At 47.5% G+C, this 26,218-nt stretch overlaps 1 protein-coding gene across 2 annotated transcripts in view; it reads right to left on the minus strand.

The window, feature by feature from the left end:
* FBH1 (F-box DNA helicase 1) overlaps nucleotides 1–26,218 on the minus strand; it is a 47,532-nt gene that overhangs the window by 20,697 nt on the left and 617 nt on the right. Inside the window, exons 2-12 of one of the 2 annotated variants that reach the window (XM_080810526.1) lie at nucleotides 16,248–16,403; nucleotides 13,707–14,290; nucleotides 9,490–9,620; nucleotides 9,252–9,387; nucleotides 7,342–7,532; nucleotides 4,959–5,051; nucleotides 4,514–4,605; nucleotides 2,381–2,549; nucleotides 1,468–1,690; nucleotides 703–790; nucleotides 532–618 (exon numbers count right to left, since the gene is read on the minus strand). In XM_080810526.1, coding sequence (XP_080666652.1) covers nucleotides 532–618; nucleotides 703–790; nucleotides 1,468–1,690; nucleotides 2,381–2,549; nucleotides 4,514–4,605; nucleotides 4,959–5,051; nucleotides 7,342–7,532; nucleotides 9,252–9,387; nucleotides 9,490–9,620; nucleotides 13,707–14,290; nucleotides 16,248–16,403 — 1,950 coding nt within the window. The remainder of the gene's footprint in view (nucleotides 1–531; nucleotides 619–702; nucleotides 791–1,467; nucleotides 1,691–2,380; nucleotides 2,550–4,513; nucleotides 4,606–4,958; nucleotides 5,052–7,341; nucleotides 7,533–9,251; nucleotides 9,388–9,489; nucleotides 9,621–13,706; nucleotides 14,291–16,247; nucleotides 16,404–26,218) is intronic. The other variant, XM_080810527.1, reaches the window with a different exon arrangement.

The following is a 26,218-nucleotide window of genomic DNA, read 5'->3' on the forward strand; positions in this document are numbered from 1 at the left end:
GTAAGGGACAAGAGAAACCACTTCTGAGCCTAGGAATGCAGATTATTTTTAGTCCCGGATAAATGATGAAGTCTTTAAAAAAAAACCACATAAGCAAATAAAAAATAAGGCAAATTGTCTTCTCCAACATTGTAACTCAAAGCTCAAACAGGACCCCACAGAGGCACGCTATTTTCTATCAGCCACTTGAAAAACACGCACAAACTGTCCGCTCTAAGTTGACTAGCTTGTCCCATTCAGCCTGAGTCCAGCTCCCAGTCACCTGATGGCCTATGCTTAGTCAACATTTTAAGAGTAACCGAAGCAAAACATGAACAGAAAAATAAATCTGCTTTGAGTTGAGGGGCGTGAAGGGCACCTGCTGAAATCCAGTCGGATAATAAAGGATTTCTGTGTGACTCAATTATCATCTGTGCCTCTTCCTTATGACAAGTAAGAATAATCAGCTCATGTCACATGTGTGTCCTCTTCCATAATCACGGTGTTGCTTCTACGCGTTTGAGACTACTGATGTCCGGAAGAGTTTATCACCTGGGGTACAGTCCTGGGCCTCGTCCACAAAGATGGCGTCAAAAGAGGCAAGCAGAGGCTTGCTCAGCTGCCAGAGTTTCAAGTAGCCTAAAAGAGGGGAGCGGCAAGAGTCAGGACTCGCAGGCAGAGCAGTCACATTTAACGGGTGTCAAGAAGGGGGCACTGGCATACCATCGTGAGTCATTTGGTAAGCCTCTTCTTTGCACTCCCCCAACTTCCGCATGTTGTCCCAGAGTCGGCTGGCTTCAAGGACACCGTTCTAGAAAGCAAGTGATATGGCAAGTCACAGTTTAAGACCCTGGAAAAGACACCTCCTGAAATCACTTTCATTCTCGTATACAGAGGTCTGAACAAAGGCACCATCACAACACGGTGAGGGGCAGTCACCTCCCTAACCTTCCGCTGGCTCCACGACAGCCTTAGAACAATGTCAAGTGCAGAGATGAGTAAGAAGCTGGGGCCGTACCAAGCCCAGGGACAGACCATCGCTCAAAGAGTACAAGATCTAGGGCGGGGGTGGGGAGGGCGGGGAGCGGAGCGGGGAAGAGCACAAGATATGATGAACCAGAAAGGCTGGATTAGCTCTCTAGACTTACGACGGACGACTAAGCCATACAAAGAATGGCCAATAACTGCAAAGACAAGAAAAATCCGCAAAGAGATTCCTTATTTTTAGATTCGAACCCAATGACAAGCTCCTACAAGCCTTGGGTAGGAGCCTCATCTGTTGAATTAAGAGGACCAGCGAGCAAATTAAGTAGAAGGTCTGAGTCCTCTTCACAGAAAACACGCCACCTCCCTGCTAGCACGACGGGCCTGCGGTCCGGGAGTCCAACTTGCCGGCAGTTTGGAAGAAGGAAAGACAAGCAGGACAGAGTATCAGGCCAGCTCTCCTCCATCCTCGATCCCTGACCGTGAAGGGATCTAGACACTCACCAGCTTTTCACTCTGTTCAACCATGACTCTCTGTCCTTGGCTGTTCTTGCACCAGATCGGCACGTGGTCAATAGTGAGCTCCTCGTCGGCCGAGGCGAAGAAGTTCTCTAAGGTCTTACAGACGAGCTTGGCCCGTATGAATCCGCCTTTCCCTTCAGCAAGGACAGAATTGACCATGAAGGGGGTCAACTTGAAGAGATTCAATTTCTTCTTTAGTTGGTACCTGTAACACGCAGCCCGAACGAACGGTATTTGACTGTTAGCACGTGGTATTTAGGTCTCCCCCAACTCGAACCCTCTTCCCTACAGTGACACCACCTGGCCACGTTAAATGTCACAACAGGTTAGGGGAAAACAAAAGCCAGACAGGTTGAGCAAGGTCCATGCAGGATGTGAAACGGCTTCACCCGGCTTTCAGGAACTCTCAGATAACAGCCCAGAAGAGGAAGTGGCTCACGGCAGATGCCACTGCTCCAGGGTGTGGACTAGACTCCAAGAGGTCCCTAAAGGGACACTCGAGTTCCCTGAAGCCCTCCCATCCAAGGGAACGCTCAGAGGCCTCAGCAGCCCTGGGCGAGTGCACGACTGCCGAGTCTCCCCCAACCTCGTCCCAGGGAAGCCCATCCGTCAGAATGGTGAGAGCCTGTGCGCCAGACCAGTCCTTCGGACTTTCTGTGCCTCAGTTCCAGAGAAATGAGAATGCCCCCCTCAGTACGACACTACCATCTGCAAACAACGCATCTTTACAGGGTAGAAGTGCAAATTACTACATATCTTTCTGTTTCCTGCCTGTAAGCGGAGCTGAAAGCACTCCATATTCCCAGTGGTGCTGTGTCTGAGTTCCTATGTAATCATGACGCTCCCAACAGGAAAACCAGGAATTAGGCAAAGAGGGTGGCAGCACAATGCTCACTTCCGCCCGACGTGCCCATAGGCCATGGAATGAAAGGTCTTGCAGATGACGTTGCCGGGAAAGACTAGCTCGGCTTGCTTTGCGATGCTCTTGTTGAACGTCACGTACAGAAACCTGCTCTGGGACCACTTTTCAGCATATTTGACCAGCGTAGAGGTCTTCCCGGTGCCTGGGGAAGCCAAGAGGAAAGGAGGTGACCCTCTGACCAGGAAAAACTGTTGCAAAGGATGCCCTAATCAGGTCTTACCCATGCTTATCTTATCTCCCGCTAGAGACCAGACCAGTGACAGGTTTCTCAATACTGATAAGGGGCAGTGAAAAGAGCAGCAGATTCTAAGCCAGATTAACCTGGGCTCGGCTCCCGGCTCTAGCCGGCTCCAGCTGAGCCAAGAAGGGCGAGCCGCTGGACCTCACTGTCCACGGTGTGCCCCTCAGCCACGCGTGGGTAACGCCGATCTTGCAGGTCTAGCAGGATAAAGCAATCATCGAGGCACCCGGCTGGGGAACTCAGTAAGAGTAGCTACTGCTGTCCTAGGCATCAGTAATGATCCAAAGGCAAGAGCGTGCAGGTGAGATTCAAGGATGCTTCTGGCCCATTCTGAGCTCTCCAGCATGCCCTGCCTCTCCACCGTTCGTTTACTCAGTTATCATTCACTGAACAAGTACTCATGAGCACCCACTCCATGCTCAGCTGTATGCTAAGCACTGGGAGTACGCTTAAAAAAAAAAAAAAAAAAAAACCCCATGAAGCAAGATTCGTTTACTACAATCTCCTCGGGAATACAATACCAACACAGTTGAAACAATTAGAACACAATGAGAGTATAATGACAACGCAGAAGACCAAAAAAAGAGTATGAGTTTGGAAACAAAAAAATCTCACCTGTAAAAGAAGAAAAATGGTATCTCTTTCCCTCCCTAACACGGCTACTGTGAAGTCTAATGACACAGTGCGTTAGTATTTATGAAATGTGTGTGTTGGCTATACTTATTAAATAATCAGATGCCAAACAGTTCGTACAGATGATCTGTTACAGTTAGAGTTCAGAGATCATACAGGACTCTAATGGCTCAAGAAGCCTCCACCAGGAAGAAGCCGCACAGATGCGAGTCGGGGACAGCATGGCAAGGAGGTGGGTGGGGGTTGGGGGTGCTACTCTTGGAGAGAAACAGACCCAGCTGTGAATTCTACCTCCTCCACTTATGTGCTTATCTAACCCGGGGCAAGTCATCGCAACTTCTCTGAGCGTCAAATCCTCATCCATAAAACAGAGATAACCAACCAACCTTCCAGAACGCCCGTTAGGACTTAGCACCGTGCCAGGTACTGAATGAACCCTTGCTGTTGTTTGTAGCAGGATATTTAGGCAGAAAAGAAACAGGAAGGAATTCCAGGTAGAAAAGAGTATGAGCAAAGGCGCAGACAAAAGGATAACCAAGTGCTTTGGGAGACTGCAAGTACAATGAGCTGACTGAGGCAGGAGAACTACAGCTGGCATTATGTAGGAATGTAGGTTAGAACCCAGTGCTGGGAGAGACTCCCAGACTTTACGCAACAGAATCAGGGAGCTACGGAAACGTGGCCTGCCCCTCCGTAATCGATCCGTGCCTGAGCATTTACAATGATAAATGACCGGCTGGGTCAATCCTGCTGGAATCATCCCACAAACAAATGCCTAAGAACTATCTGTCCAATCAGGAACTCCATGTGGATGCTCCCTGAAGTGGCAAAAAAACAAAAAAAAACAAACAAACAAACAAAAAAACAAGCATTCCTTAAATGCTTTTAAAATTATTTATTTGGGGCGCCTGGGTGGCTCAGTCGGTTAAGATCTGCCGCCTTCCGCCCAAGTCATGATCCCAGGTCCAAGGATCGAGTCCCGTATGGGGCTCTGTGCTGAGCAGAGAGCCTGGTTTCCCTCTGCCTGCTGCTCCCCCTCCTTGTCCCCTCTCTTTCTCTCTGACAAATAAATAAAAATAAAATCTTAAAAAAAAATAAAATTAAAATTATTTAACTGCAGTCGTTGGACAATAGACCAAGGTAAAGAAATTCTGGCAGATAGCAGGGAAAAGGGTGCAGGGATGAGAGGCCTGAACCCGACGCCCCAGTCCAGGAATGGTGAGCTCCCTTACCTGCAAACGCCATAATCTTTACCACCTGGAGAGGTTCCATCTTGTGGCTCAGAATCAGCTGTTGTTCATGTGTAAGCTGGATGGTTTTCTTGCTATAATCATTATAGAAGAGAAATCAGAAAAACAAAGAAATTCCAAAGACCAGGTGACGGACTGTCACAAAGCAAACAGGCAGATTGGAGGAAATTAACCCAACAAAGGGCCTCGCCTTGGGGTGATAAACATGTTCCAAAGCTATTTTATGACTTTGGTTGCACACTCAATAAATGTACGGAAAATCACTGGACTGTACAATTAAAATGGGTGAATTTTATGTCATGTAAATTACAACTCAGTGAAACTGTTAAGACAAAACACCCCTCCTCTGTAAGTATAAGGAGGAGCTGAGAATAGAAGACAAAAGACACACACACACACACACACACACAAACCCCTATACACATACCCTGGCCAAACAGATGGTTCCTCTTTAACTTCTCGGGCCTGAGGACAGGAATTCTCCTGAAGATACAGGCAATAGAAAATGTTGTAGTGAATCCTAATAGGGAAAAAGCAGATTTAGAGATTTTCAAATTAAGTCACAATCTCTATCCTGTTTTCTTCAGATGTATTTGGACTCCTTACCATTTCTAAAAAGAATATAGCTACCACCATTTTATGGGGGAAAAAGAAAAAAAGAAAGAAAAGATGTTAAATACACCTAGAGCTGACCAAAGCCCTCTCGGAAAGCCCAGCTCTGGGAAGGTGCCTGGCCCCAGTGTGTAATAGCAAAGGAGAGAAACCAGGACATGCTGTCTGGTGACCAAAGCACTAGCTGTAACCCTAAGAGACAATCACAAAAGCAGCAACACCCGGCTGAAAACAACTACAAATTCCACGCAGAGCAGTGAGTCTTGTTCGACATCACCTTAATGTCGTCATGTCTTTCTCAGACTCCTCTGCTCTGCTCCCTGCTTCCTGTAAGGTGATAACTGGTATAGAAGCACGAAGAACATTCTATCTTTAAAGGTTCCAAAGGAAGGGCGTTACACAGAGAGCAAGATGTGATTACCAAGGACTGGAAACAGAATGGCCTCCAAGCCACCGAGAGGGGCCCATGACGACATGAAGCACCCAGCAGAGGCCCCGGAAATGGGCAAACAGCCCGCTACAAGCCACTTCGAAGCTCTCTGTTCACACTGACCCCAAACTCTTCCCCCTCCATCACCAACGCCCACATTTAGCGCACTGTTTCCCATCCCCAGAGGGAAAGTGATCTCTGAACACCATCAAATACCTTTAATGACACAACACTTCTGTCTCTGGTCATATTACCTCCCACGTAAAGCAGGAAGAAATACACCAACACAACAAAACCCAACAGATCGTGCCCTCCATTCCTCCTCTCTGTCCTCGTGCAGATGGAAAGAACCTGCGGGCTCGGAATCTGCACGTAAGAACATTGTTCACCATGTGTGTATCTGTCTTGCCCCAATTAATCCTAAATCTCCTTGTCCTGTGCCTCAATGCCATGGTAGGGATACAACTTAACTGGCATCTAATAAACTGAAACGTAACTCAGAAACACAGCAAATACTCTAACATTTCTGGAGCACAGGAGCACATGTGTTCCATCCTCGAACTTCAGCAAGGATGACTGGGCCACAGCTCAGGGGGTGCCCCCAGCCCTGCATCCCCCCCAGGGCTCACGGATTCCAGAGAAAGGAAATCCTCCCTAGGACTTCTGCTTCCCCAGGACCGGCTGCAGTAGCACACCGCCCGTCTCCAGCCGGGGGATTAGGGCGCCCTGACAGCTGCCCTCCACAGCCTGGATTTCAAGCTGACTTCTCCCCATGGTCCACGTCAGCTTTCCTTGTCTGGCCGATGCCGGCCTCACATAACTGTGGATGAGTCTCCCTCTTCTTCACCGGTCTTGCCACAACACACTGCTTCTTTTCCTTGGATATATTAAATTCATCCCCGTCTTTGGACCCTGAAATTATCTACTCCTTCTGCTAAAATGCTCTCCCCTCAAATCTTAAAATGTCATTTATCTTTTTAAGATTTTATTTATTTGAGAGAGAGAGAGAGAGAGCGTGCGTGACAGACAGCACAAGTGAGCATGAGCGAGAAGAGGGAGAAGCCGAGGAGGGAGCCCGACGTGGGATCACGACCTGAGCTGGAGGCAGACGCTTAACCGACTGAGCCACCCAGATGCCGCTGCCTCCCCCAATCTAACGCAGTGCTCCCCACCTCCCTTGCCCACGTCCCCCTTCCTTCTCTCCGAACCACTTGTCACTCACTACAATGTTCTTGTTCAGCGTGCTCACTTCCGCAGTCCCTGTCTGCTCTCTCTGGAACACAGTGCGTGAGGACTGGACCAGCGGCTGACACGCAGCCTCAGATCTGCTGACCCTCTGCCGGCTGCCCTGTGCACACGTGCTGGCGAGTGAAACCACGACGGTCACTCTGAACGAACCGCCTCCGTCCTAGAGACGGTAAGGCAGGCGAGACTCAGCCCCAGTGCTTAGCTCCCGCTCCAAAACAGAAATGGAGGAACCGAATCTTAATGCTTCCCTGGGAAGGCAGAGGCTCCTTTTAGCAAGGGGACTTCACGTCAGGCTTCAATAGCCTCGAGCGTCCGCGACCTCAGTGCTGTTTCCCAGCGGGGTGGCACTTCATATCCGCAGAGCATATCCGATCCTCCCAGCACCTGCCTTTTACCGCTGTGGACTTGGGGCAGGGGGGCCCTGTGAGCCCCACGGCCTGCCCGGGGCCAGAGCTGCGCGGCACAGCCAGCGCGGGCCGTTGCCTCGCCCGGGCCTGGGCTCTTCCTCCCCCCGCTTTACCGGTTGCTGATGTTGATCCCCTTCTCCCTCATGGCGTAGAGGAGCACGGCGAGGCAGTACAGCGTCTCCGTGATGTCCGGCACCGTCACGGTGGAGCTGGGTCTCCGGAGGCAGAAGAGCAGCTGCTGGATGTCGTTCACGCTGCTGGACAGGAGGACGATGGCCGCCACCAGAGCCCACACGTTGACACCCTGTGGAGGGCGGCGGACCGGGGAGGGGAGAAAAGACCCAGAACACGATTAATAAAACCCCATCGGACAACCAGCGAAGAGAGCCGAGGCTCGGGTGGCCTGGGCCGAGTGCCAACTTCCCAAGTGATGTTCAGAAACGTCAGCCTTTCCCTTCACCCTGGATTCCTTTCTTTCATCGCTTCTGGATTTGAGTCCTTAGTTTTCTTCAGTTAAAAAACATTAACGAAGGATCTAACACAGCACCCTGCCTAGAGGAACACCTAGCTCCCAGCATTCCTCTCCGGGTCGGGGCGAGCTCTCCTGTCCACAGCGACTCGACAGGGTCCGAGGAGCTCGCTGGGCAACTGTGCCGGCCCGGGAGGCCAACGGAGGGGCAACGCAAAAGACGACAGTGGTCTTTGAGGGACAAAACCAAGACTGACAATTCCCTGCCATTAAGATGTTAAACTACTACCTACTTCGTGTTATTATTTAAGTTAATTAATGTTTTACTTAATATGAATTCGATGTTTTAACTAACATTACGTAAATGACTGAAAATGTCTTATTATGGATCTCTGTTTAGTATACTCCGTTTAGTAGTATCTAAGAAAATGTTCAGGAACACAGAAATAGTCCAATACTGGAAAAGTATCTTTCTCATTCTTCACTTTACTACAAGCATCCCGGTTATAATTTCAGGGTCCTCTCACTCCAACCATCCTGTGAAAGAAATGACACCCAACCACCACCAGCGATCACGTCACTAAAGGCAGAAAGAGGAAAACACACGGCTGGATTGCCAGCTTTCTGCAGGCTGCAAACGGGCTGAGGGTGTACGGAGCTTCCAAGACAAAACGGAAGAATCCCTGATCTAGATGAGGAGCCACAAGACCCAGTCAGGTACAACTGACGGGTCACTGAACCTTACCTCTGAAGCTAATATCACACTGTTTGTTAATTAATTGAATCTAAATAAAATAAAATTTAATTTAAAATAAATAAATAAAAATTTAAAAGAATAAAAGGTCATCTGTCATATCAACACCCAAAGATATGGAAATGCTCAGCATTTCAGCGTCTTTTCATCTTATTACATATAAGCAGTGTATTTTGTAAAAAAAAAAAAAAAAAAAAGAGGCTGAGTCAGGAAACTGAAGACTATTTCTAGCTTCCCACTGACTCATGAGTGTCTGTAGGAGAACCTTCATTTCTCTGATTCTTTCAAATAACCCACTTACTGACAATGGAATGGGCTACCGTATAAAGAAATCCTTATTAATCAAAGCTTTTAGAGACTAGACAACCATCCTCTGTTGAAGATTCCTCCACAGAATGGGAAATTGGATTAAATGCTTTTTAAAATCCCTTCCACACTGAAGAATCTGTAACAACATGGCCTGTTATTTCCATAATGGGACCAATGACAAGATTAAGGCTTCAAAGCAGAGATTAAAGGAAGATTTTGAGGGGCGGCTGGTGGCACAGTCAGTTAAGCATCCAGACTCCGGATTTTGGCTCAGGTCACGACTTCAGGGTGGGGAGATCGAGGCTAGCGTCCAGCTCTCTGCTGGGCATGGAGCCTGGTTAAGATTCTCTCCCTCTGCCCCCCAACTCCCTCTCCTCAAAAAAAAAAAAGGAAAGAATTTGAAAATAGATCTAAAATGACCTTCAGCCGGACTTCATCTCCACTAGGCTTTCTGGAAGAGAAAGGGTGTGCGTTGGCCTGCAGTCACTCACCGTGGCAGCCACGTAGAGATCCGGGAGGTGCTGACGCACGCAGGCCTCTGCCTCAGGAAGGAGGAGGTGATCCCTCAGACTCCACAAGGCCCGTCCAGGGTCCACACTGGGGGAGCATTTACTGGTGGCTGCATAGCTGTACGACAGTCACAGCAGAGCCCGTGAGAAAGCTGACCCTGAGTGCTAACAGGCGGGAAAGGACTGGAGACTCCGTCTTCCTCCCCGGAGAACCACTCACCGAATGAGGTTCAGGACACACAAGTCGGACTCTTTCTCTATACCATAGCTCAGCAGGATGCCGTCAACTTTGCTCACAGCTTGCTCCTCATTCATCAGGTAGCGATGATACAGCTTTTTCCAAGGAATGAACTGAAGAGGTTTTAAAAAAAAATCCAGAATAACATGCAGGCAGCGGCTGCGAGAGCAGATTAAGCTACTACATATGGACCACCTTCTGACACTTGAAACGCACTTACAGCTCACAATTCAAAAGCTGGGCAAGTAGGGTAGACACATTACACATGTTTTGGCTGGAAATGAGAACTGGGTCTTGGTTTTGGTTCCAACCCTAACTTGACACAGAATCTGGGAAAAACTAGTGCGATTTCCCTGGTCAGGACACTGACAGCTCAGAGTTTCAATGAAGATCAAATAATATGAGAACCGTGGCTGGGGGCACCTGAGGGGCTCAGTCAGTTAACTGTCTGCCTTCTGCTCAGGTCATGATCTTGGGGTCCTGGGATCAAGCCCCACGTCAGGCTCCCTGCTCAACAGGTGTCTGCTTCTCCCTCTGCCCCTCCCCCCGGTTCATGCTCTCTTCTCTCTCTCAAATAAATAAATAAAATCTTTTTTTTTAATTTTTAATTTTTTTATTTTTATTTATTTGACAGGTAGAGATCACAAGTATGCAGAGAGGCAGACAGAGACAGAGAGGAGGAAGCAGGCTCCCCGCCGAGCAGAGAGCCAGATCTGGGGCTCGATCCCAGGACCCTGAGATCACGACCCGAGCTGGAGGCAGAGGCTTAACCCACTGAGCCACCCAGGCGCCCCAATAAAAATAAAATCTTTTTTAAAAATTACAAAAAAAAACCACCCTGTGGCTACACTAGTATCAGACAAAAAAAGGCTCTACATCAAAAACTATTTAAGAGAAAGGAGATTATATAATAATAAACGGGCCAACACACCAAGAAGGTCTAATAATCGTAAGCATAAATGTACCAAGTATCAGAGCTCCTCAATGAAGGAAGCAGACACGAAACCAAACGGAGGAGCAGAGAGCAACATGAAGTCCCAGGAGATTTCCATGCTCCACTTTCAAGAATGAACAGAGCCATCAGACAGAAGATCGAAAAGGAAGCAGAGGATATAAACAACAGTGGACCAAGGGGACCTAACAGACAGATCCGGAACATTTCACCCCACAGCAGCAGCATATACAGCCTTCTCCAGTAAACATGGAACACCCTCCAGGACAGATAACACTCTAGGCCACAAAAACAAGATGAAATCAGAGGGAGACAAACCGCAAGAGACGCCTGACTCTAGGAAACAAACTGAGGGCTGCTGGAGGGGACGTCATTGGGCAGATGGGATAACTGGGTGATGGGCACGTGACAGAGTGAGCACTGGCTAGTGCACAAGACTGATGAGTCACTGACCTCCACCTCTGAAACAATAATGCATCATATGTTAACTGAATTTAAGTAAAAATTTTTTAAAAGAAAAAAACAAATTTTAAGACACTAAAATTATAGAAAGTATCCTTTTTGATCACTATCCCACAAGTATGTGGAAATTAAACAACGCTCTTAAAACAACCAGTGGGTCAAAAAAGAAATCATAAGAAATTAGAAAAGACCATGAGACAAATGAAAACAAAAAACACAGCATACCAAAACTTAATGGGATGAAGTGAAAGCCGTGCTCAGAGAGAAGTTTATAGTTGTAAACACCTATATTAAAGAAGAAAGACCACAAATCAACAATCTAACTTTATAGCTACAGGGACTAGAAAAAAAGCTAGCAGAAGGAAAGAAATAATAAAGACCAGAGCAGAGATAAATGAAATCAAGAAGAGAAAAGCAGAAAGAAAAAAAAAAATCAATGACACTAAGAGTTGGTTTTCTTAAAAGATCAATAAAATTGACAACCCCTTTGGTAGACTAAGAAAAAAAAGAGGAGATTCAAATAACTGAAATCAGAAACGAAAGGTGGGACATTACAACTGATATCAGAAATAAAAGGACATGGGCCAACTGGACAACCTAGAAGAAAAGACAACCTACCAAGGCTGACTCATGAAGAAACAGAAAATCTGAACACGCCAATAATAAGTGACTTGAGTTGGTAACCAAAGACCTCCCAACCAAGGAAAAGTCCAGGACCAGACGGCTTCACTGGAGAATTCCACTGAGCATTAATTCCTTCAGAAGAATTAGTATCATTCCTTCTTAAACACTCCAAAAAAACTGAAGAGGACGGAGGGCCTCCAAACTGATTCTAGGAAGCCAGCATAACCTCAGAAGTCAGAGAAAGATACTACGAGCAATGAAAGGGAAATGAGAGCTACAACAGATCACCGGAAACACGTACGTCGCATCCTTGTTAAGCGATGATGAAAAACAGCCTCCGTCTAACATTTCAGAAGGTAAATATGAGCTGGAAAATCCTGCCCCAGATCTTCTCAAGCAGAATTGAGAAAACTCACTATCCCCATCTGTGACTACTCAGGTCACACGGGATGTATCTCAGTTCGGTGGGTAGAAATACTACGACACAAATCAGAGGTCACACCCAAAGGCAGAAAGGCAGTTCTCAGAAAGTACAAAACAAGACCTCAAGCAAAGAATGAAGCAAGAGTGATATGAAATTTCATCCATAACCCTTCATTTTTATAAGAAAAATGTATTAAGTCTTCATATGTCTACCTTGCATCCCTAAATTTTTTTTAAAAGATTTTATTTATTTATTTGAGAGAGCAAGAGAGAGCATGTAAGAGAGGAGCAGAGGGGGAAGGAGAAGGAGAGAGAATCCCAAGCAGACTCTGTGCTGAGTGCAGAGCCCCATGAGCGGCTAGATCCCATGACTTCGAAACCACAATCCGAGCCGGAACCAGGAGTCTTGGACACCCAACCAACCAAGCCACCTAGGCGCCCGTCCATCCCTAAATTTCTAAACTTCACCATATCTGAAGGGAGAGTTCATCTTCATTTCTAGGGTTTATCCCCAATGGCTAGTCTAAGGGATAGCGTAAGTCAAGCAGAACGTGCTCCCAGCCCGTGGGTTTACCCTTGAGCCCGCAGCTGGGAGGGAAGACGTGTACTCGAAGACCACAGAAGGGCGGGGCGCCAGAGCAGTGAGGGAACAGACTCAGCACCAGAAGTCTTTTTTTTTTTTTTTTTTTTGAAGATCTTGTTTATTTACTGGACATTGGGAAAGAAACAGTGAGAGAAGGAACACAAGCAAGGGGAGTGGGAGAAGGAGCAGTGCTAAGCAGGGAGCCCAATGCATGGCTCGATCCTAGGACCCTGGGATCATGACCTGCGCCAAAGGCAGATGCTTAATGACTGGGCCACGCAGGCGCCCCAGGAAGTCTCTTCCAAGAGCATGGGCTGCCCACTGTATCAACGGCAAGAGGGACACCTAGGGTGATTCCATGCAAGACTCATTTATGAATCACCTACTGTATATAAAAGATCATGAGGCACAATGGAGAACTCGAAAACAAATAGGACCAGCAGCCTTCTATCCATGAGCCGGTAATTTAGAAGAAGGAAGGGGGGCACCTGGATGGCTCAGTTAGTTAAGTGTCCAACTCTCGGTTTCAGCTCAGGTCATGATCTCAGGGCCATGAGATCAGATCCTGCTTGAGATTCTTTCCCCTTCTCTCTCCTTCCCACTCTCCTCCTCCCCCTGCTGGCACATACTCTGTCTCCCTTTCTCTCTCTCAAATAAATAAAACCTTTAAAAGGAGGTGGAAGGTTCTCCAAACTGTAATACAGAATGGGATAAGCTTCAAACAGAGGTAGAAATTGTTACAAAAGCACAAGGAAGAGAAAGGGAGAAATTTCTATTTCACTTCCCCAGGAATAGAGTGAAGCCTTGAAGACAAGAGACGTCAAGAGAGATATGAGGGGCCCTTTACATGGGGCGGGGGCGGGGAGGAGGCTGGACCAGCCTACAGAGGGCAAGGGGTATGCAGCCTACAGTCGGGACACAGAAAATCCCTTGTGGTGGGCAGAATACAGGGATATGCTGGGGAGTGGGCAGTGAGGCTCTCAGCAAATCCTCAGGCAAACACGGAAAGCTGTAAGGGCCTCCAGGGAACTCCGGTATTATTCCCGAGGCGAACAGAAACTACCATTTCTGGAAGAACGTTAAGGTCTGTTGTAAGCGAAGCTAACCTGTGTGCTTTCCGAGAAAGCACCACGGAGCCACGAGCGGTCTACGTACCAGTGGATCACTGATGATATCTCTCCAAAGGTGGCACACGAGGCTCACGTTCCAGTAGAGATCCTCCACGGGGAGGAAGGCGAAGATGTGCCGGAGGACCTCACTGGGCAGGCTCCAAATGTGGCTCTGGAGTTCCTGGCCAGGCAAGGTCCCCAGAAGCCCATAGTAAGAGTCAGGAATGGGATCGGGCCCAATGTCCTCCACCTCCTGGCTGGGTTCTCCGGGCTCTGTGGAGCGCCATGACAGAGAGTCCTCGGTTTCTTGCCTGGCTTCCCTGGGTCTTGCTCCCGACGGGGACAAACGATGCCGTGGAGTCTTTCTAGAAACTCCATCCCACTGACTGGTCCCTGTAGCTTGATTCCGAGACCGCTTCCTCGCAGGCAGAGCGGACCCTGACGCGCCCAGTCTTGCTTCTCCATCACCCTCCTGAGGCAGGGCACAGTTGCTCTCTGCAGCAAAGATCATGTCCCCCTCCAAGTCCTTAGAGGTGTCCTGGCCCACAGAACTGCTTTTGGCCATGTCATTGATGCACTGCTGCCGGGCGGCTGGGAAGAACTCAGTGTTGTACCCTTGACATCCTTGACCTGCATGGAGAACCCAAACACAGTGAACAAGATGGGAGGGACCGCGGACCCACCGCTGATCCACAGGAGGGACGCTGATTTTAATTACGTACATTAATAGAGAACAGAGACAAGGACATAGCTACCACTCAACTGATTTTATATATGTATTTTAATCCAAAACGTATTCTCTATTTGGCCCTACCACGTACTCAGACACATGCATGGAAGAGACAGACACCAGTCTCCAGACGGTCTGAGGAGCACGGTCTGCTTTGCAGTATGTACAAACTGAACACCCGAGTGGACAGACAGAAGGTCAACGACTCCTCACACAGACACACCCACTTATGAGAACTCACGTCTCCTGCCTTACTTGTACAACACAAAATCTAAGTTTGCTGAAGTAGACAAGAAAATGCTTTGGGTTCTCAGGATTCAGGAAAACCTACTCTTTGCCTCAGTTAAAACCCTTGTGATTTATTTTTATCTCCTCCTGTGAAGCTGACACAGTCACTGATTTTAAAATAAGAAGAAGGGAGTCAGAATTCTCGTCCTAGGATGCGGGTGGGACCTAACCCGTCCACACATTCCTTCAATGGGCCTTCATTCAGAGCCCGGGATTCTGAGACAAACTGAAAGTGAAATGGCCTCTACGGTCCCTGATCTCAGACTCTCAGGCACTTAAGGGAGTTCAAGTGGTGATTTCACACATCACCACCGTATTCTTACGCCCTATTGTACAATGCCAGTCAAGTGTTTAAGCGCCTTATCGATATATAACAAAAGACACGGTCCTGCCCGAAGTGGCTACAGCTGGAATTCTTCCTGTGGAAAATAAGAGAGTGGAACAAGACTAGGATTAGCCTCTAATGGAATTCATAGGATTTAGTATTTTTTTCTCGGTTAGAGGAAAAAACTGTAACTGGTTCTAGGGCAATCTGATAGAAACCCAGGGCTTGAAGGCAAGAGGCCGGGTGAGATCCTACTAATTGTGGCACTCGATGGCACCGACACCCACAGAGCCTGCACGTGCTCTGGGCCGGGACTCCACACGGAAATGTACACACGCTGACCAAGTCTTTGTCAATGAACTCACGACACAGAGAAGCTGCTTTCTACACACAGAACAAACAAAATACCACCACTGAGTTTAAAACTGCCTCATACATGGGTTACAGTAGTTCCAAAAAGTGACAAACACGTATTACGATAGTTACAGATGACTAGGTAAGATTTGAGTTGGATTCTGAAATTCAATATATCAAAGGGAACTAAGGCAATCAGGACTCTCCTGATGGGTATTACTAACAAAAGGAGGCATTCGTTTGGCACCTAAATGGGTAATAAGAAAAACTGAAGTCCCAGAAGTAGAATTTGCATGTAATTAATATTAAATGCCACGTGACAGCAAGTCCAAGCTTGCGTCCATAACAGTAACAGGGAAACTTTTCATGGCAGGTGTCTGAGTGATGGGTCAGAAAATGGAACTCAAGGATATTAACTTGACACTGTATGTTCCAGCTGATTTGGAAGAAGTAACACCTGAAGGCAAGGAGAAGGGTTCCTGCAACAGCTGGACACGAGGTGACAAAGGGCACAGTCCGCCATGAAAGCATGGCATGGGGGCATTCTGGAGAAAACTAATGGCACAGAAAACTAATGCGCTCAGTGACAGACCATTGGAGTAGGGACATCACACAGCTCTAGGGAGGAAGACCATGACGCTGGTGCATGTCTCCCACCACACTGTGGTAAAGCAAGCCAATGCAACTTGTTCTGCCACGATTCCCTGGGGCTTTGGCCAACCGCTATCAGGGGATGCCATTTTCATGGAAACTCACACATAATGAAAAACGTGTCCAACTATCACAAGAGGACTAAAAATCACAGCAGCAATATTTACAAATACCAGGAGAGAGTCAAAAGTCACACACACTACAGATTCAGAAATGCAAGGTATTTTTGGAAGACATACCCCTAGTCCCTCTTTTTGTTCTGGGTCTAGGATAGAGACCATGGTTCGGGTCTCTGTTGGTCCATCTTTGACAGAAGGGCTGAGTCACAGCCAAGTGACTCCGAGCCAAATGTTGGCAGTCGATGGCTGTAAGGTGCTTCCGCTTAAACCGTCTCACTGTTTGGTACCAACGGGCAGAAGAAATGGGACACTCGTTAGTCATCACCAACTCTCCAAGTGAGCAAACAGCTTATACTTAATTTTCAGGAATCTACTGACTGTGGACCACCCCAGCCAGCCCTCTCCTTCTTCCCTAAATTCCTACCCACATTTAGTCATTTCCTAGTCTCTTAGCATTTCCTCCTTAGAATTTAAAAATCCTAAAATAAGATCCTAAAATGATTGTTTTTCTTTACTAAACCTCCTGGAAGCCCTGATCATGAACTGTTTATTCAAAAAGAGGTTACCACTAATGCTTAAGTTGGGATCCAAGATCTTTTCTCTGACTTTATCCAGGCCATTTATGTTCCCACAATAACCGTAAGTATTTTAGGGTTGGCTTAGCTTTGTAAAAATAAACTCATTCATCGTCCCCGGTATATACTAGCTTCTCCAGGTCTCAGAAGCACAACGCAGTGACTAATGAACAGTCCCTATAAAATCCCAGAGGGCCCCCCCCATGTACGCATCTCAGCCCCCAGGGCATCTCTGTACTGGCACTGATGTAAGGAGACAGGACTGATGCCCCCAAGTAGAAGAGAATCAAATCCACTCTCGAGGATCTTCAAGAGGAGGAATTTTCATACCCTCCCTTGGCAACGCATTAGAGCAGCAACTGTACCTAGAATTCTGTCTCAAGAGTACTGACATATGTAGTTTTATATTCATCATTTTCTATCAGGTAATTCCTTTTCATATTTAACCAAGACTTCATGTTTCTGTATCTGGGAACACATGTACGATCTAGCTTCCTCCTTATGGCACTAAACAGAACGGTTACACTACATGTTCAACATTCTGAACAGGTACACTTAGAAAAGAAAGCAAAAGTAAAGAAAGGACAAGAACAGCTATAACAGAATCAGAGTCATCCCTTACAGAAGACGGTCAAGAAAGAATAAAATCCATTCCTGTCAGTACCACGTTTTCGCAAGTCCTAAAATAACTCGAGCCAACGCTAGTGTCAGATGCCGGAATCTCACTCGACATTTCAGCACGAAAATGTCTAAAACCAAGTCATGGATGAGCATAACCAGCATGATTTACATTTTTTTTTTAAATCATGAATCCCTCTCGGCCCTTAGCGTCTTCAGAAACGCTCCTTCCAAATTTCAGCTCATTCTTTCAAGGTTTAAACAGAAGTTGTGGAGAAAAAAAAAGTCTTCATGAATATTTTAAGACTTTAAAACAATGATTCCTACATGCAAAAATAGTTGTACAAGCCCCTCTAAAAGGATGCTAGAGACCTTCTACTACGTGGATTTAGAAACTAGAGGCAGAGACAGAACCGTGCAGGGCCAGAGCTGTTTCTACAAACACGGCCAGAGGGATCGAGGCAGCAAGTGGAGCGAGAGGAAGGGGCCCTGGTGCGAGCCCTTCACCCACCACACGGCACCTGCTGGACCCACCAGCTCACTCACTTCTCCAAGACTCAGCGGCATTATAATGCTTAAGTGAGAAAATACACCCACCAGTCCCTGAACTAGAGAACCCCACCCAAATACAGCCCTCTGCTCACTCTGCTTAACAAAGCTTAGATCTGACCAGTTTACAGAAAACACTGAAATAACTTTCAAATTATAAAGATGCCACCTAATGGGAAGACATGAAGTGCATCAGCAGTCCGATCACAGCCACATCTGTATTTCTGGGAACGTCTTAAAAAAAAAAAAAAAGGTAATATATCTTAATCACTTACTATGAACCAAAAATATCCCCTCCAGTACAATAGTTTGGTAACTGATTTTTCTGTTGCTGTTGAACACATTCCTTGACCCTAAACGAAGAGTCTTATTCACACTTAAAAAGGCAAAAAATGAATACGCACTCTGTATACATTAGAAAAATAAAAGGTATTTGAAATTTTCTACATTGAAAAAAATAAGCTTAAACTCTATTCTCTTTTTATATAAAAGACACAACTTTACCACTTCTGCTTCAAACTCCTCGTATTACAAAGTCAACAACCTAACTATTTTGCCTGAATGGGGACCGGAGGTCAGAATGGCAAAAAGTTATAAGGTAGAGCTACAGTGACCCTTCCAGAATACCGACAAATCCCGGCCCCTAATTCGGGTCCTCCAAGTGCACAAGGTTCATCTTACAGCAGCAGCTGCAGAATTCCAACCAATAAACCCACTAACACTGTAGATCCCAAATACGTGCCTGGTCTTTGCTTCTCTGGCTCTTCAAATATCCCCAGCTATTTCAGAACTGGCAAACAAAACATCTAGAATTAGAACAGGAGATAGGAGCAAAAAGCTACTAATAGGCACTGTCTTATTTAAGGAAGGTGAAGGTCTAGAGACAGTGGGGGCGGGGGCGGTGGGGGCGGGGCGGGGGGGTGCCTCAGTCAGTGATGCGTCTGCCTTCGGCTCAGGTCATGATCCCAGGCTCCTGAGACCAAGTCCCTCATTGGGCTCCCTGCTCAGTGGGGAGCCTGCTTCTCCCTCTCCTGCTTCTACCTCTCCCGCTCCCCCTGCTTATGCTTTCTCTGTCAAATAAATAAATAAACTCTTTAAAAAAAATAAAGAAAGAAGGTGAAGGTCTATTGCCAAACTGGCCTGGAGAGGAAAACCCATCGTGGATAAAAATCACAAAGGAATAAGATTAACATCAAACCACTCAAATTCATGCAATCCCAGGGCCTTGGGGCCAGCACAGACCTGCTTAGCTTACTGGGATGAGTCAGGTAACACAAGACGTCTAAAAGGCAATAGAGACATAGAACCGACGGGAACACTGGCGTCAGTCAAGGTTTTAGATGCCCACGCAAATCTACAATACACCCCTAAATTTGGCTGTGGCAAACTGTTAAACAAGACAGTAGCTGACAGCAGGTGTGTAAAGAAGTACTTCTTCATAGAAATGCCACGCACCCTAGAACTTTTTCTGTAAAAATTACGTAAGAATGGCTTTATCCCAGCCCATCCCAGCCCTCCCCAGCCAACCATCCGTAACCCCGATGCCATAATGCAAATGTGGGAGGCCCTGACAACGACCACCAACTGGGGGGGAATGTCTTAACCCCACGCCAGCATCCTCCAAGCAGATAAGGTACTATTCTGTCTTTTCTGACTGTACCCTGTGAACACACAGCACAGTACTAGACACATGGCACCTGCAGAGCCAACACTAAGAGAGGAGAAGAATGAGAAGAGAGCAGGGAGCGTGGTAAGGCTGGGTGGCACGGGACCCTACGCTCCAGAAGGCTAGGAATTTGCTGCAGAGGGAACCTGGCAAGGGGAAGGGGAGACCACACGAGAGAGAACATCAAAAACACCCAAAAGGAATTATTTTTGGAAAAGTAATTATATGGATAGGGTATGCTCTTATTTACATATTTAGTTTGCAAAATACATCAGAATCTTGAATCTCTGTTGAGAAGATGCAATGTTTGCAGAAATCTTACAAAGGCACAAGAGCAGAAGAAAGGCGTAACAGGAGTGAGCAGAACACAGTCCACGGCTTCCAGAGAGTTCGCGTAAATTCCCATAGATTCTGGCACACAGCCATCACGGAAGGAGCTAAGGTTAAGAGCAGAAGGAGGAGGGGCCCCCAGGCTGAGTGATCTGGCTTCTGGGTATTGTCCCCGGAAGTGGTGTCACCTCAGCCACCTGTGACTGCTAACCTGGGAGGCAGAGCTACCACTTTCATTGGATTTCCGTATCAAAAGTTACTTTTCCGACTTCAGCGAGAGATCAGAAAAACTAGACTGCATTTTATCTGACTCTCAGACCTCTGAGAGATGAAGTGCTTCATTCACTCAACTGGGAGCCAGAGCCCTGTGTCCGTCTGCCTCCGGAGTCACACAAACCACGGAACTGTGGTTCGATTCGTCCTCTGCTGGGCAGGTGTACTCAACACTTAAAAGCCTTGATTCCCTTATCATTAAAGAAGAGGACGACCATGACCCACCACACTGAATTCACTGGACGGCCGAGGCTCAAATGAGACGATACAGATGAAAATACTTTAAGACATCCATATCGAGGCTGACGGAACCGCCGGGCTACACTGTCAGAATGACACGTCCACCCCACCAGGCTCGGTGTCTCCTTAAAGGCGCATGAGTTTTATCTTAACAGTATGAATGTTCTGGTGAAATTAAAAAAAAAATAGTACAGCAAAATGCTAACCACCCTTCTATTCTTATGAACATACTTTTAAACCAACAGTTCCAGTGTAATGTCATCAAAAGAAAGATGCTCAAATGCGACGCCCTCCTCCCCAGTCACCCGGACCGCGTGGCATCCGTCCCTCCCCTAAATGCCAAGTGCACGGAGTCTCACGGGGCACATCTGTCGCTGCTAGAAGCTGCTCGGGATCCCTTCAGGAGCAAAGGGCAAGCGGGCTCCGTGGTCAGCGTGCAGTGAAAGGGACGGCGAGAGATCAGGGTCCCTCGTGCGCTTTCTGAGCCGCGTGAGGCCCCAGAGGTGTGAATGTCCTCTGTACCCACGCGGGTGTTCTGTACCCTCTAAGATACTGTCCCACGGTGACTAATAGAAATCTGTCATCCCCCTCATGTGTCAGGACTGGAAAAAACTGAGGACGCACGAAAGCCATTTGGTCAAGCAGAACTGTGCCCATTACCATACTGCTTTTCCCGTGACGGCTTTCTCACAGCAGGACGTCTCTGTGACCCCCGCTCTGCTGGGCCCCCTTTCAAGAACCCACAGCTCGGGAGCCCAGCAGAGCCTCAGGTTCCCGCCCCGACTTCAAAGCGGTGATCGCCTGCAGTGATTATTACCTGTAACGCATCATCGAGTCTTCCCCTCGATGACCGGCTGATGACCGGCCAATGACCGGCTGATGACCGGCCGTCCGGTGTAGGCCCTGCCTCCAGGCCACCCTGCCTTGCAGGCCCACAGGCCCAGGCCTCCCCTGAGCTACAGCTGTTCTCAACCGCTCCTGGACCAGAAGGCCCTAGAAGGCTGGCAATGTGTCTCACCACCTTATCCCCCAAAGCTCTTAAGATAACACTCTGCAAGTCACAGAGCCTGAGGCACTTGTTGAGTGAGAAGCACAGTTAAGATTCCTTGACTCTGTTCTCGTCAGTCAGCTTCATTCCAGAAGCGTTACTGCAAAACAACTTACAAAACAAGTCACAGAAAGTGAAACCGAGCGCTCTGGGTTTTGTGGCAAAGACAGTGTTTCTCTTCTTCCACGGCACACAGCGGGTCTACACGTCTCTGGCCTGACCAGTTAGGAGGTCACTGACGGAGCTCGAGCCAGCGGCATGCAAATAAACGGATGGGTGCTGCTTGCAGGCCTGGCCCACAAATCCTCTCCGGCTTGTACCTCCATCCTCTGACCCCCTTCCAGTTAATGGGGAACTTGACCCCCCCAGGGCATCCTTAGAGGCCCCACATTCAAAACGGAAGCAACTCCAGCCGCCTGGGTCCTTGGATTACTGCTTCAAAGCGGGCCACTCCCCCCTACTCTCCAACACACACACACACACACACACACACACACACACACACACACAACCTGGAACCACCTTAGATTGTCCTGAGGTGGAGACATGAACTTTGATGGTCATTACATGTTTGGATCTATCTGCTACTGTAGCCAAGCCTTCTCTAAGCATTCCAGGATCATTGGAAATTGGTACCAAGTTAATGTCTTTCTTTCCCTATCATTGCTAATCAGAATTTCCAACAAAAAGTCCAACAAAAACTTACAGGTTACAGACCTAAATGGACAGGATGAAGACACTAAGTACGCACAGTTCCTAGACAGAAAGACTGTTAAGTAACTGCTTAAAAAAAAAAGAAAAGAAATCGGGGCACCTGGGGGGCTCAGTCCATTAAGCATCTTCCTTTGGCTCAGGTCATGATCCAGGGTCCTGGGATGAGCCCCCCAGCAGGTTCCCTGCTCAGCTGGGGGTCTGCCTCTCCCCCTGCCTGCCATTCTGCCTGCTTGTGCTCGCTCTCTCGCTCTCTGTGTCAAACAAATAAATAAAATCTTAAAAGAAAGAAAGAAAGAAATCAAGGTTATTGTCTAGGACGAAGTACCTGACCAGACAGACTGCTCCTAGTAAGAACCAGAGAGGGCAGTTTTGCTAACTTACTTACTGAGTCACCTAGCCTCATCTTGTTAGTTCCCCACAAGCCTCCCACTTTTCTCAGAGGGGCTGTGAAGACGGACGAGTGGGCACTTTCCCTCTTGGGTTTCCTATGGAGACAGCAGTGCGGGGCAATGTGGTCCAACCCCGCAAGGATCCCGGTGCTTCACAGGCCGTAAGACCTAAGGGCCCAGTTTAACCAGTTAAGGTGTTATTTCCCAACTTTAGCCCTGCAGAAAGTATTCACTCATGCCAGGAAGCCCTGTGCGGTAATAAAACCACCCTGGCTCTGAGATGCTTGTAACAATTACCTGCAAAACTATGTATTTAATATGCATCATATGCAAATTGTATTACCAGAGTGTATTTTACTGTTATTAATTTATCGTCAACTGTCTGTGTGGGTATTAACATGTCTTCCACTCTGGACTGAAAGCTCTGTCATCCGGCAGGAGGCAGGAATGAGGGACTCACTCAGCCCAGCACCCAACACACTCAGTTCCGTGGGTCACTGGTGATCAGACGGACAAACGAGCGCCACACCGCTGCCCGGCTTCCCTCCACAGAAGCTGGGTTTTTCCTTGGCCTCGAAACCCTACACGACCTGACAGCTCCTTGCTGCCTCACGGCTCCAGGAGCTCCTGCACACACCCTCCCCGGAACCCACTGGATCCCACGACTGGGCCACGCCAGAACCGCGGCTCAGAGGAGGTTTGCTTGCGGGCGATGGCACTCAGCGTTTCTGACTCCCCACAGGCAGAGTTCTTTCTCCTGGAACATTCCGCCTTCCATATCCAGAAAGCTTTAACGCAGCCTCTGAAAACAGTCAGGCTTAATTTCTAGGTCACTTTTTCTCATCGTTGCGAAATGTCATAACCGAAGACTTAATAACAAGCGAGTATTTAGAAACCGTCACTGCGAGGAAAATAATCACTAACTCCAGTAAGCTCAAAATGGAAAAACTTCAAAATATTGCGTCCCCAAGCACTGCAAGAAATAAACGCAGAACAAAGATGCTGTGGTTCTGGCTCCCTTGAAGGAGGTGCCTCCCATGGCCACGTCCTGCTCGTCTAGAAACCCCAAAGGCCTAGCCTCGCAGGCCTGATATTCCTCAGATCGTCTCACCCCTGCAAACGCCCGCTCCTCCCCAAGAGACAGCATTCACTTAGGGCACACAAGGATGGAGATGCGGGCTTCGAACAAGGATAAGAATGGTGAAAAGAAAGGAAAAACAAGAAAATGTTACTCACAACCTAGAGTATATTTTTATATATTTGAAAGGCTTGTCCTTCTGTCAATTCCACGTTCCGCTTTCAAGCTGTTACGATATCGTAGGTTCATTACAAACACCACGAGGGCTTCCTCTCTTGGTATCTCTGGTGTCATAGGCTGAACACTCACTAGCGCACCAAACGGCAAAGATTTTGCCTGTCCATGAGGCGGCAAGTAAACAATCACAAATCACCAAACATCAGGCAAACTGTGCTACAGAGATATACACACAGGAAGTGCTGAGAGTCAAGGCAACACATTAGGGACGTTGAAAAAGACTTCAGGAAGAGTTCAGCCTCAGAAGACGAGGAGGGTTCAGTAAGGCAAAAGAAACACTACGTACAAAGCACAGAGAACTAGCACAGCATTGGTGCAGTGGAAAGTCAAATTTCATTAGAACAAGAGGTTCACAGATCCGGGACAAGGCTGGAAAAGGAATCTGAAGGCACAGATTGTAAAGGTCCTTAAATAGAGCACTAAAGGCATGGGCTTTACCACATAGGCGACTCGGGGCATCATCTAGCTTACCAGCAGCGCTAACACGGGAGTCAGATTCATGCTCCGTAGCGGTCTTCCTGGAAGCTGGGTAGGGGGTGGGTGGACGCAGAGGCCGCAAGGAAAATCAGACAGAAAGTCAGTTCCCTGACCAAAACAAGAGTTGGGAAAGGCCTGAGAGCAGCAGCAGCAGCAGAAATAGAGAGAAGGGGAACCGGAAGATCAACACGTCTTCTTCGACCAGACTGAAAAGAACCATGAAGAGGAGGAGTGACAAAGGTAAGTGACATTTCAAGCGGGAACCCAGAGGTCATGTCATTAACGACATTAAGGAGTCAAAGACAGTGTTTTTGTTCTACTTGCTTTTTCCTGGAAGGAGAAGATGAACGTTTCCCTGTTTTGAAAGCAGTTGTTTGTTTTGCTTCATTTTAAATTTATCTGTGGGATGCCGGGTTAAGCTCCAGGGAGAACTTTGAAATAGGAGACTGGTCCTCAAAAGGCACATGAGCGACAGTTGAAGCTGTAAGTTGTAAGATGCTGGGAGATAAATTTCTAGGAGTCAGTGATTTCCAAGCCAGAAGGGCAAAGACAGACTCCAATTCAGTCTTCAAATAAAATCCACCTACCAAGGGTAGAGGGATATGATAAGCAGAGAAAAGATGACGGCAGCAAAACTGAATTCACAGTTCTATGACCAATACCAACAGTGTTCACACACTCACAGACCACAAAACACACCAACAATCAGGACACCGATGACCGTAGCTGAATGCTACAGGAACACCAAATACAGCGTATGAGAAAGGAGAGAACACAGCCACGTAGCAAATCCCAATGCCAATACTGACTCCACGAGCCACGAGACACTAAAAGGCAGACCACAAATTCCAAAAGCCTGCAGAAAAGAAAGAGGCAGCCCAACTGGGAAATCAGCAAGACGCAAGCACAGCTCCATCTGTCAGCTCACTGTACAGATCCCTCCCCTCCATACCAAGCTTTTGATCTAGAAAAACCACAAGGGCCATGATCAGACGCGTATACCTTATCATCTAGTTATCTAAAAGGGGATACAGAAGCTACGTTCCTAAAGAACACAGGAGAGGATTTTCACTGAGGGTACCAGGTAAGTAACCAATCACCTGGATTTGAAATATTCTTATCGTGGACCCATGGGTCCCCGTTTTCTTTTTAAAAACAGGGAAACTGGAGACATAAGGAAAAAAAAAGAAGGTGGGGTCTTTTGTAATTAGGAGGGGGCTGGGGAGCAAGAGCAGCAAAAAAAAAAAAAAAAAGTTACAAGATGCTCAGTTTCCACTGGCACCAAACGAACAGCCACCTAACAGCAACGTTGGGCGTGTTCTAAAACTCCGTGCATTTCGAAATACTTTTATGCCTACCCTTTGCTGAAGTGGCAAGATATAATGGAACAATAATTCCGGCAAAGCTGATCCTGGACCCAGTTCTGTCTCAGTGCCTACCTATATTACTTAGTAAATTAACCAAATCCAGTCTGCTCATTAGTGAAATGAGCTTGTTTGCATGGGTCCATACCAGAGGCCTCCTTTCCTTTTATCTCCCTTAATTTACAGAGCGCAGTGCCAGGCCCCAGCAGGCACTCACTAGGTGCCACCGTCCTTTGTTCCAGAGGACTCTATTACCTTTAGCTCCATGGGAAAATCACTAACTTCTTGAGGCATCCATTTCCCTGCCGGTAATGATGCCTCGCAGGGCTGTTTGCAGATTAATGAACGACTCTGTAAACCATACAGCGCAACACAAAATGTAAAGCCCAACTGCTTCCCGGCCTGGCCAACAGTAGCAACTTTGGGACTGAAAACACCAGGAGGTTTGAACGACTCGTACCCGGTGAGACCTGGCTAAGAACTCAGCACCTGCCCTAGTCCCTCCCATCACCCCCTTCAGCTTGCTGAGATCT

This window comes from Martes martes (assembly GCF_963455335.1).
Source record: "Martes martes genome assembly, chromosome: 8".
NCBI lineage: Eukaryota > Metazoa > Chordata > Mammalia > Carnivora > Mustelidae > Martes > Martes martes.